Here is a 12,522-nt window from a genome sequence, read left to right on the forward strand (position 1 = left end):
AATGTCTTCTCCCAACATAAGTAGTGCCTATGTTATTGATTCAAAAAATAATAGTATTAATATTGTTTCACTATAGAAAAAATATTACTGCCCCGCATGGGAAAACCAACCAACCCCGTATCGCCTACTTCCTTAGTGGAGTGGTTAGCACAGCGCGGTACGACGCCAGGAGTCCCGGGTTCAAATCCCGGTCGGCACTAGTGTTCTTTGTGAGAATCACTTCATCGATCTCATCATATTATCACTCAGCGTCGCGATTAGCCACAAGTTACAGAAAAGCGACGTTAAATAACAAAAGTCAAATAAATTAACTACCCCTATATGCAGCGTTTATGGGTTTAGCTGCCGCGGTTTATTTTCACTTTGCTGCTAAACTGGACGTGGTAGACAGTATACCCGTCGCTAATGAGACTGTAACTCCCATCAGTGAGGTTTCAGCGAAGCGTGCATAACTGACGTAAAAATCTATTGGCATTCATATGTTGACAGGCGTGTATAGAACACATTTCGCTGGTAATGCTGCTTTCTCATGAATAATTCAAATGCAAATTGAAAACGTTGTTATCGTTGCAACGTGACCTATTCAAGCGACCGAAGGCCAGACTTTAGTTGTTGTTTTTTCACTTCCCGCTTTAGTGTTGCGGCAACATTGCAGACTTTGTTGATTTCCATTTTCCACATCATTTAAGCTAATCGCCTTTTGAGAAAATATGACCTTGCATAAACAGCAAAACAAAACCATTGTGTCAGTTTTGAATGACAAAGAGCAACATTGTGTCAAGAATTTTGAAAGGGGGGATATGATCATAAACATCTGACGCTTTATTATTTTTTTAAAAATAAAAAGCTGAGTCAAAGTAGTGAAGTAACATACCCCCAAATATCGTAGAAGATGGTGTATTTGGACTACAGAGTATTTATTACCCATTTTCTTGTTTGATAGGGGGAGTAGTTGACCTGAGCTCCCCCCTTTTTTGTCGCCGTTACTTTTTTTGACTCATATTCCGTCACGAGTGTCTCCAAAATATTGAATTTTTCCTTGGAAGATATATTAAAATGCGAAGATGGGACACGAAAAATATAAATTTACCCCATTTAAAATGCGAAACAAATCATACATTTGCAGCTATAATTTATCGAATAAACACGGCCATTCCAGTTTCTCTTCAGTGTTGCTATTTAGTTTACTAATAACTAGGTACCAAAAGCCAAAACAAAATATTATTCTGTTATATGTGAGCAGTTATCATCTTATTATGATTCTCTTCGTAAGCACTTCGTCACTGAAACATAACCTGTCGTTGATAAAGCATTTCTCATGACCTAACTCGCGCATAGAAGAGATACTTTCATTCTCATTGTAACACGACACCGCGAGAGGATAATGTTTCAGGATATCTCTTGCCAGAGTTCTTGATCGGAAGATAAATTTGCTCCTTACGTCATGTAGGAAAAAATGCGCATTGTACGTGCATGTTTGGCAAAATGCTTAAGGCAGTTCTCTGTGTTGTGCTATTGGACAAGCTTGTTAAGCACCTCTTCCAAAGTTTGTAGACGTAGACGGCAACCTGCAAAGCTGTCGGCAGAACTGGGTAAGTCACTAAAAGAAAAGAAGGTAACACGTTTCACTTACCGCTTTTTTGTTTGCAAAAATAACGCGTTACCGTCACAAGCGTACGCAGGATTTTTTCAGAGGGTGCTGGAATTGTAAAGATAAATATTACATAGCTGCGTTCTATGGGATGGAGGGATACACAATAAAATATTTCGTAATTACTATTTTTAACCTTCCTTTTGAATGTTGTTCAAAGACAATAATAGAGAATGGGGGTCATTTTAACCAATTTGGGTTTTCCCAGACTTCTTTACTGGTTTCATTTTTAAAATAATCAATTTTCTCAACATTTCGGGTGGGGCTCTAACTCCATTAGTTAGCTCCCTTCTTCGTACGCCAGTGATTACCAGTGTTGGACAAAAATGAAAAAGGCTATTACCTCCATCTGTTCTTCTTCTTGGTACCCAATTGCTAACAAGTATTTAGCCTATTAGGGTCTTAAGCTTGCCAACAAAGAATAAAATTTCGGGGGATTTCTTTACAGCCTTGAACCCTGTCTAGGATTCCCAACCGGGATCTCGCGATATCGACCTAGGGGTGCCGTGAGATATTTTATGGATGAAGAAAAAAAACGAAAAAAAATATTATTAGGCAGTAGGCCAAAAAAAATGTCGAATCTGTCGAACTTTTCATCTCTTCTTAATCTGGCAAGGGAGGAGATAAAGATCTGGGATAGCTGAAAGACCTCATTGTTGATCACTTATGATGATTGCAAGAAGTAATAGATATGTACTTTCCAACTCTTCCCACCGAGAATCTTGTCTGGATTGTGCCACCTTTTGATTTTGCAGACAATGTGGAGGAAATAGATTTCACAGCTTGCGAACGAGATGAATTAATTGATCTCTGAGCTGATTCCACGCTCAAAGTTAAGTTCACCAAGAGTGAGGCATCGGTGGCTGTGTTTTTGGCTTGGACTGGCAGAGGAATATACTAACCTAGTGAAGAAAACAATGGACGTACTTTTGCCATTTTCAACTTCATATTTGTGCGAGCAAGCCTTCTTTACTGTGGTGATAATAAAATCTAATGCAAGACTGCATAACCTTGAGGACGATATGTGTGTTTTATTGTCAATTATAAGGCCTGATATCAAACATTTGTGCTCAAGTCTCACGTTAATAAAACAAAAATCTTTTGAGTGATTTTCATTGTAGTAAACTGTATATTCTATTTTGATGTTTGTTCCTTATATTATCTTTCAATAATTGAATAACATTAGTACTGGAGTAGGTATTTATTTGACAATGAATTTAACTTGCTCCTGATAACATAGTCCACTTCGATTTAAGATTAAAAATTGAAAAGAAAAATTCTAACAAGGGTGCCCCAAGTTTTTAATCTCATTCCCTAGGGTGCCGCGAAAAGGTATGGGAATTTCTGCTTTATGTTCTGGAAGACTAATGCCCTGAAAATCAACTGTTATCTGTTTGTGGTCTATTACTTTTAATACAAAATATAATCAACTTGATCAAAACAACCTAGCAAACACAGTTTGCCAGTAAACAAATAAATAAGTAATGAAAGTAGTATTTTCTGTTTGTTTTCTCTCGCACGACTCTGAACTGACCACTGAAACGTGTTTAGTCCCACTGTAACTCCCTGTCAACTAAATCTACATAATAAACCAAAATTGGGTGGTGGAAAGAAATAAGTCTAAGAGACTTTGTTTCACTTTTCTTCAACTCAGTAGATGCTTTGATACAACATTGTGTTAAAACTTTCCATTTTCCCTCCTCCCTCCTCACAACTAAAGTTATTCTATGTTAATATTTAATTCAATTTTGCATTTGCTTACGAACTGTAATCATGGTTTCTTTTCAGAAATGTGTGATCCGTCACCATGGCTGTGAAAGATTTTGATGACATTTTGGAGTACGTAGGTGGCTTTGGACGCTACCAGAAGTTGCTCGTCACAGCCTCCCTGCCTTTCTTCATTGTTCTCACCTCTGTGTATTTTGGACAGATTTTCTTTGCTCTCACCCCCGACCACTGGTGTAATGTCCCAGAACTGTCCAATCTCTCCCTTGCACAACGACGCAATCTCAGTATTCCTAAAGATGACAGCCATGACTATGCAAAATGCAGGATGTATAATGTCAATTATTCTCAGGTAACGTACATTGATACTAATAACAAATATTACTTTTTTTCTGTTCACAGAATAGTATCATGCAGAGTTCTTCATAAAAGCTGCAATTTTAGTTTAGAAACACTGTATTAAGCAATGCTCACATGATTCAAGAGATAGTAGACTGCTCAGGACACAGTTCGACATGCGAGAACCTGAGGAACATAACTTAAAAAATGCGGTTTTCAGTTTCGTTTAAATAATCTCGTCTGAAGATCTCTATTTGGAGTCAGATCAACATATCTCCACTTCTAATCCTTAGTAGTAAGGTGGAGTCATGTATCTCCAATTTACTGATTCTTTTTAAGAGTCACAAATATTCGTAAGAATACATTATTTCCTCTCTCCTGTAAATTTGATAAATTGGAGTTATGTCCCTCTGGTTCTCACACGAAGAATTGTAAAAACTTCACTCTTGTGGCATGCTTTAATGAGGTAATCAAAGTTGTTCAGATATGTAGCAACAACCATCTGGTTTGACAGTAAGAAACTTCTTACGTCACGTGCCGGCAACATACTTGTTAAAAACAACAAAAACACACAATCAGCACAATAAAAAATGCTTTAGGAGTTCTTCCACTGCATCCCCTTTCTCATCTCTCGACCAGCCCTGATGATGATTCCGAGATGGAATCGAAAGCTCGGAAGAACTGCTGAAGTGTTTTTTTTATTGTGCTGTTTGTGTGTTGTTTTAACAAACCATCTGATTGTTGAAAGTTGTTTTTACTGTTCCTGTGTGTTTTATACTGGCTATTTGTAGTATTTATTGTTATGAATAATTATATTCATATAATATTGTATGAATGAATAAATGCAATTTCTTTTTCAAGGTGCTAGAACAAGGATTACTTCCAAATTCATCTTGGCCTACAACATCCTGTCATTGGGGATGGGAATATGATCTCACCAGTGATTATGCCACCATAGTTTCAGAGGTATGTGCTATTTGACAATAACATATCTGGAGTTTAAAACATCGAACACACAATCTTACCACTTTCAATTATAGTTTATAATTAAAATTCTTAAATTTTGCTATTAAAAGTTTTGGATTTTGGAATACAGAGGGTCACTGCACATAGTTTTTAACAGACCTGCGCTGATACCGCTTTGAACCAATACTAATTCGCAGGGTTTATATCTAATTTCCAATTCATGGTTTTAGAGTGAAGTGTAAAGATAAATTTAGCACCACAATTACCTTAAATTAGGTCTCTTAGTTTAGCCAAATGTTTAATGCTCCCACTTTAGTGAAAAATTAAGGTGACATGAAGGAGAGGGGAAAAGAGGATGAATCACATCTAATACTTACGTAGATATTGTTACTAGAGCTGTGCCGATATCACTTTGACCTGATATCAATACCAGTGCCGAATTCTACCAATACCAATACTTAAGTATGAAACAATTTAAAGTACTTCAAAATGTTTATAAATTTTAAAAAGCTCTTTTTAAGTGGAACTATACCATATCAATCTACTAGAGTTTTGTTTTAAAATATTAATTTCACGCGAGATAATAATTTAATCAAAAAATCCATTTCTCCCCACAAGGCTGTTGCCAAAACTCCATGAAAGGTTACATGGTTGATTGATTGATTTGTTTTATTTTACTTCACCTTTTGTGCTACTTTTGGCTAATTTGCAAAGATGGGGATGAGTGATGATATGATGAGATTGATGAATGGAAATTCACAAGCAACCATGCCCAGGCCAGGATTCGAACCCGTAACCCCTAGCGTTGTAGCACGATGTGCTAACCACTCCCCAATGGAGGCCGGCAAAAGGGTACATGGCATAGACCCCACAAGATTACCAGACTCAAGAAAAGTATTGGCAAGTACCGATGCTGGTATTGGCTGATACTGATGCAACAAAATTGATATCAGCTGTTGAAATTATTGCTAATTCCTGTCCATGCTAACCCAAACATTATACTGATAAAAAATATTCAAAATAGTTTAAAATATTGGAGTTAAGTAGTAAATTGCAACTTGGCCGTTTACACTGGTCAGAATTTTGCTTGAATTATTCACAGTTTTTGTGATAACCAAGAATATTAATGAAGAGGTTTTCTCGGGCAATCAGCCAAGTGATTTCTGGATATGCTTCCGAGCTTTCGAGAGCTAACAACGTCACTCTCATCTTCAGGGATTGATGATCAAAAGTTTGGAAGCCTATCTGGAAATCACCTGGCTGATTGCCCAAGAAAACCTCTTCAGTATTCGCCGCCAGGAAAGCTTCAAGAATTATTTCAAGTATATTAAAATCAACAATTTTTGGCATAGAGCTCCTGTGTAGCGAAATTAGTTAGTGTTCTGCCATTTGGTGCAAGCTGACTTGGATTCGATGATTTTGGTGTTGATCTAGCATTGTGAGCACAATTGGGCTGCTACTTGTAGTAGTGGTCATGGAAGAAAGATAAAAGTGGTGATGCCGGACCCTGTGGCCTAGTGGTTAGCACATCGCGCTGCGATGCCAAGGGTCCCGGGTTCGAATCCCGCTCGGGCTTGGTTGTTTGTGAATGTTCATTCTTCAATTTCATCATTTCATCACTCATCCCCATCTTCGCAAATTAGCCAAGAGGCACAAAACGCGAAGTAAAATAAACTATATCAATCAATCAATCAATAAAAGTGGTGATGGATTTCGATGGGCTGACCTTGTATAACCCAGTGATAATCGGCTTGCCAGGCTGTTGATTCATGGAGTTCTGTTTAATTTTGTTACTTTTGCTATCCAGTTTTGGTGCATACGTAGTCAAATTACTGAAAAATATATATGTACTAAAGATGAAAGCAACAAACATTAGATACAGATGTTCAATAATGTACATGTAAACTTTTCTCATTATATATATATATATATATATATTGTTTTATATTCAATCTTTATATCTATGAAGCTTATTTGTAATCCTTTCCACATTTTTAACTGTACACTCCCTATTCCATCTTTGTATGGTATTAATCTCTCAGACAAGGGCTTGTTGTAAGAACAGCCCTTGAGGCTGAAACACTCCCACACTAATAAAGATGATTTCATTATTATTATTATTATTATCCCGTTTGGTGCATACATATGACAAGTATGCATTTTAATAATTTGCAGGATATTCAGGCACAAGAATTGTGTTGATCACATTGTACATAGAATAGTTAGTCCTCAGAAAAGTATCGGCCAGCTTTGAAGATCAAATTCACACTGATATTTTCCAATACTATGTTTAATGAAATCATCTGATACCACCAGTATCAATTCAATCTCAAACTTGAGCTTAAAATGAATAAAAAATAATATCTATTTGCTGCATGCATGTAATAAGTATACAATATTTCAGTGTACTAAAACAAAAATAGTTGTGTTTGTACATGTTTCAAAGTTTCAAAAGTATGTTCTCAAGCTTTGAATGTGCTCTACAATAAATGTTAAAAGTGTAATAGATGTTGTGCAGTTGAAGCATTGCCTCTAACTTTTTGCAGCTTGACTGGGTGTGTGATGATGCTTGGCGACCTAGTTTTGGTCAATCCATGTTCTTTGTTGGATGTGTTGTAGGAAGCATCATTCTAGGATACCTTGGTGACCAGTTCGGCAGGATACCAGCACTTGTCACAGCCAACCTAGTAGCATGCATCGCTGGTATTGCAACAGCTTTCACCCAAGATTTTTTCACCTTCGTTTCACTTCGATTCATCATGGGTCTCACCTATGATAACTGTTTCATGATGATGTATATTATTAGTAAGTAGAGTCTCCTGTCCTGTATGATAATCAGATACAATGAAACCTTGATGCTTGATGGAGAAAAATCCATGTCTGTGTAAAAATGAATAAATAGTGGTCACATTTACCTATGTACATGCATGTATATGTATTGCATTTTGTATTTTTGTTATTTAGCGTTGCTTTTCTGCCACTTTTGGGTAATTGGGATGAGTGATGATTAGGGCTCGGAAGTTAAGGAAAAATCCCTTTTTTTTCCCTAGTGTCCGAAGACAAGGCCCAATGTAATATATGTTCATTTTGGGTCATTGTAGGCTAGAAAAAGGTGGGTTTTATTTGTCCTTTTTTGAAGGTCTTAACGGCTTTTTGCAACTTCACCTTCTTTTGACTACGTTTTTACTGCCCATTCTCAATTCGAATCATAATCAGTTCATCACCTCTTAAACATCCTTTCTGTAATAAAAAAAAAAAAGAAAAAGTAAATAAATAAATATATTTGAACCATCCCTGAAACGAAACAAAAACAGTTTTGGACTGAAAGAAGATGCATTTCATTCATATAGTTTTTTCGCACTGTGTGTTCCTTACCACCAGAATCTTGTATTTTTTTATTCATTAAATATGTAATTAAAACTGAAGTTATTAATTTGGATCACATTTATGGGTCCTTTTTTTTCGTTTTTAGGTCCTTTTTTTATATTTTTATTTCTTTTTATAGATCTTTTTTTGGCAATTTATAGGTCTTTAACTTCCGAGCCCTAGTGATGACAGATGAAATTAATGAATGGGCAAAAACAAAGAAAACCCTGGCCATGCCAGGACTCGAATCTGTTAAACAACTGCGAAAATTGACCACTTAATGAGCTTAGCCACAAAGCCAGCTGTAAATATGTTCGTTTGAATTGTGTTTTAAGTCTACATTATGCACATATAGGCCAATCGAGACTGGACTTCAGTTTAAACTGGAATGCAAACCACTATGTACCTCCACCAGGTATTGAACCCGGGACCCTTGTATATATGTATCAAAACAATTGCACCAATGTTGATGTTATTTCCACTGTCAAGTAATTGTGTGGTAATCAATGGGGGATTAATGATCTTTTCTCATGGAGTTGGATGAACTTTTTATAGCGGTTGCCTCATATCTTCATTGAAGATTCACTGTTAGTTATAGACATCTGATCTGAGAAGTTAGATGATGTGCATATTGATTAAAAATGTATTATTACTTTGACACTAATGGGAGAGGGGGCAATCTCTAACTGTATTAATTGATGATTATAATTAGTTTTACACATCTCCTAGTCTAGAAAGCCAAAATAGTGGCAATGGGAATCAATGTGCTTACCACATAACACCAATGAAAAAGTCACTTGGCAGACCTTGGCCCTTAAAAGGCTATTGCACCATACTGTTTAAGTTTTTATCCATATATCTGTGGTGATAGTTTCATACTACATGACAAAGTGTAGTGGGCAATTCATCCTTCCACTCACCCTCTTACTGCCCATGGTAGTAATTATGATTTAACATGCGTGCTGCTAAACCAAAAGCCTGCAGTTCTATTTCTGTGCATAACATGCATGTTTCATTCTGTCATGTCACTCGTTTCATTATGAGCACAGGGGCTAAATTAGAGATAGGAATTTACGAAATCAGTACTTCCCTAAATGTTTTTGTTTCCTTCCAGTGCTCGAATATATAAGATCTGACAAACGATCCTTAGCAGCAAATCTTCCAGTTGCTCTATTTCTGACAGTTGGCCTTGTCACGTTGCCATGGGCAGCCTACGCCATCTGGAACTGGAGAATCCTCACCATTGTGCTTTCGATTCCCATGGGACTTGCCATCTTCTCTCCTTTGTAAGTAAATCTTCTGCCAAAACCTGCTCATACGCAAGTAATCTGTGAAAACTACTGCACACAGAATTGGTTTAATAACATTGAAAAATAATTCCGTAATATGTAGAAATGTAAGTGAAAAATTCAGGCTTGTCCAGGTCTGGAACTCATGTTTCTGGTATAACGTGTGCGTTATTGCTCTACCAACTGAGCCCCCAAGTCAGCTCTGGCTTCATTTGACTTTTGCTTCTACTGTTTTACTGATTTTGTTGCTGTACTGCCATTGAAGAACTGGTGACATTGATTCAAACATAAATTCTGTTATGGCATCATTGGTTGACACTGTAACCAGGTTAAATCAGTTGAAGCAAACAATCATATGATACCGGAGTTTGATTGGTAGCTCAGTTGGCAGAGCAATGACACAGCCCCAGTTTGAGGTCTTAATTTTATTAAATTTATACACAGTACATCTCTTCTGTGTGCCAAAAGGTAAGAAAATAGTAAAATATTATTTCTTCCATTGTTTCAATAACCTGCAAAGTAAATGTGCATGGTAACTAAGCATAATTTGTATTATCAGAATAGAGGTATGTTGGTAAGTTTTTATCCTTTACCATAGAAAGTATTTTCATTTAAACACTTTGATGTTGTGACATCCCTGAAGAAAGTTACACTGAAAGATCAGAGTAACTTGCTAGCAAGAATTTAATTTGCTTTGAACAAGTTAGTGAACAGAAGTTATGTACAGATTTTAAAATTTATATGGTGGTACTAAGTTGCATTAAGTGTATTTCCAGATATCTAGTGTATGAAACTGCAGCAATGGAACCAAAAATGTTCAAAATTTAACCATTCATTATTATATATTGGAACTCATTTTGATGCTTTATTTCTTCAACAGGTTTATCCCAGAGTCTGGTCGATGGCTAATATCAAAAGGAAAAGTGCCTCAGGCTGTCAAAATTTTGAAGAGAGTTGCAAAAGTGAATAGACGAGTGGTGGATGATAGCATATTTGAAGAATTTTATGTAAGTTTCACCATGAGGATACCATTTGGATTGTTGTCAGTTATTTTTAAGTCCCTGCTTTGAAACTGAACATGAGATCACTATGCATATTATAACTAACTAACTAACTCTCTAGCCTTCTTAAACCCAAAGGTTCATGGCTGCAGCAACACAGGCCTTCCATCTGTCCCTATCTTGAGCAAGATCTATATACTCTTTTCCATCCCTACCGATTTCCTTTAGGTCCAGCTCAACGTTGTCGCTCCATCTTCGTCTTGGCCTTCCTATAGGTCTCTTACCATCAGGTTTCCCAACAAGAATCCTGTGAACTCCTCTTTCCTCTCCCATTCGTGCCACATGGCCTGCCCACCTAAGTCTTCTTGCTAAATTATGTAACCTTCTCCACTCACCTGTCTCCTCATCCCTTTTAGGTCCAAATACTTTCCTAAGGATCTTATTTTCAAATACTCTCAATTTGTGTTCCTCTTTCAATGTAAGGGACCAAGATTCACACCCATATAATACTACAGGCAAAATTACTGTTTCGTATATTTTAACTTTTAGTTTCTTAGATATTAAACGAGAAGACAAACGTTTATGAAGAGAGAAGTAACATGCATTTCCTGAATTAAGCCTACTTTTTATTTCCTCTTTAATATAATTTTCATTTGTTAATATTACTCCTAAGTATTTGAATTTGGAAACTGGTTCAAACGAGGTGTTATCAATAATTAGATTTTGATTATTACCTAACACTTGATTTCAGCCTGTAAGCATATATTTAGTTTTCTCTTTGTTAATTTCCAAACCTATCTCTTTAGAAGTTTTGAAAAATATTTTAGCATTATTCTTAATTGTATTTATATCATCCCCTAATATGTCTACATCATCTGCATATGCTAACAACTGAGTCATACAATTAAATTTAAGTCCTTCGTTAGTTTCTTTTAGCTTCCTAACAGCATATTCTAAGGCAAAATTAAAGAGCAATGGAGATAATGCATCTCCTTGTTTTAACCCATCATGAATTGTAAATTTGTCAGACACATTAATACCCACACGAATTTTACATTCTGTTTCACTGGTGCATACTTTTATCATACTAACAAGCTTCTTAGGTATTCCAAACTCGACTAATATATTATATAATTTATCTCTTTTGACCAAATCATATGCTTTTTTGAAATCAATGAATAGCTGATGGACATTTTGATTATATTCCCACTTTTTTTCAAGTGTCTGTGTGATGTGAAAAATTTGATCTGTAGTTGATCTGTTACGTTTAAATCCACATTGATATAATTTCATTAGCATATGGGGTTAGTCTTGTTAAAAGAATGTTAGATAATATTTTATATGTTGTTGAGAGTAGAGAAATTCCGCGGTAATTATTGCAGTTCATTTTATCCAGGGGTTTATCCAGGATTTTTCCCTTGGGGGGGTGCTGGAAAATTTTGGGGGGGTGTAAGTTTGGGGAAGTTAAGTGCATATTTTGGACCGTTTTAAAAATGTTCGCCCTAATTCAATTTCTTCAAGGATGTTTCTAGAGATTAACCCACCCACCCCCACCCCCCGCCTACCTTCCCTTCACGTAACATTTCAGAAGAAAAAAAGATGTCAAATACAGGAAAAAATGGAAAATAGATTAATGTTAACATTTCAGTTTAACGTTTCGAGTATTGCTTTCCTTCCGATAATGTTCAGTACTTGATTTAATCAATCGTTAGACAAAACACAAGGGATGACGTTAAAAAACACAAAATTTTAACATATTATTACCAGGAATCATTTCATGCAATTCTTAAGCTAGTTATAAAGAAATTAGGAACACTTGCGCAATATTTTAACTGTATTTGTATCGTTCTTGCCGTAGGTGTAACTCGGGAGTTCAACTTGGGGGTGCCCAATTGAAATATCAGTAACAATGCATTGCATGGGTGTGCTCGCACTTGCCTGTCTGAAGTAGTAGTAATAAATACAGATATAATATGACTTAAATAAATTATGGCACTGCCAGCGAAGCGAGCAAGAAAATTTTTAGAACTATTTCTTTGCAAACTGATTATGCATATTATTAGTTAAACATAGCGACAGTATCCCATGATGTTTACTCTTTACAATCTTGCTTTGCTCGTTCGTTGAAGACTTCAATATGAAATTCCTTGACCGATTTCATTCAAAAGCAATATCAGGTATCTAT

General features: G+C 36.1%; 1 protein-coding gene across 2 annotated transcripts in view; it reads left to right on the forward strand.

Moving 5' to 3' along the window:
* LOC146004329 (carcinine transporter-like) overlaps positions 1 to 12,522 on the forward strand; it is a 55,176-nt gene that overhangs the window by 19,325 nt on the left and 23,329 nt on the right. For both annotated transcript variants that reach the window (XM_083143097.1, XM_083143098.1), the window contains exons 2-6: positions 3,440 to 3,728; positions 4,577 to 4,681; positions 7,228 to 7,486; positions 9,162 to 9,333; positions 10,217 to 10,343. In XM_083143097.1, the coding sequence (XP_082999223.1) occupies positions 3,459 to 3,728; positions 4,577 to 4,681; positions 7,228 to 7,486; positions 9,162 to 9,333; positions 10,217 to 10,343 (933 nt within the window). In that variant the 5' untranslated portion in view covers positions 3,440 to 3,458. The remainder of the gene's footprint in view (positions 1 to 3,439; positions 3,729 to 4,576; positions 4,682 to 7,227; positions 7,487 to 9,161; positions 9,334 to 10,216; positions 10,344 to 12,522) is intronic.

This window comes from Lepisma saccharinum, chromosome 21 (genome assembly GCF_977018435.1).
Source record: "Lepisma saccharinum chromosome 21, izLepSacc3.1, whole genome shotgun sequence".
Lineage (NCBI taxonomy): Eukaryota > Metazoa > Arthropoda > Insecta > Zygentoma > Lepismatidae > Lepisma > Lepisma saccharinum.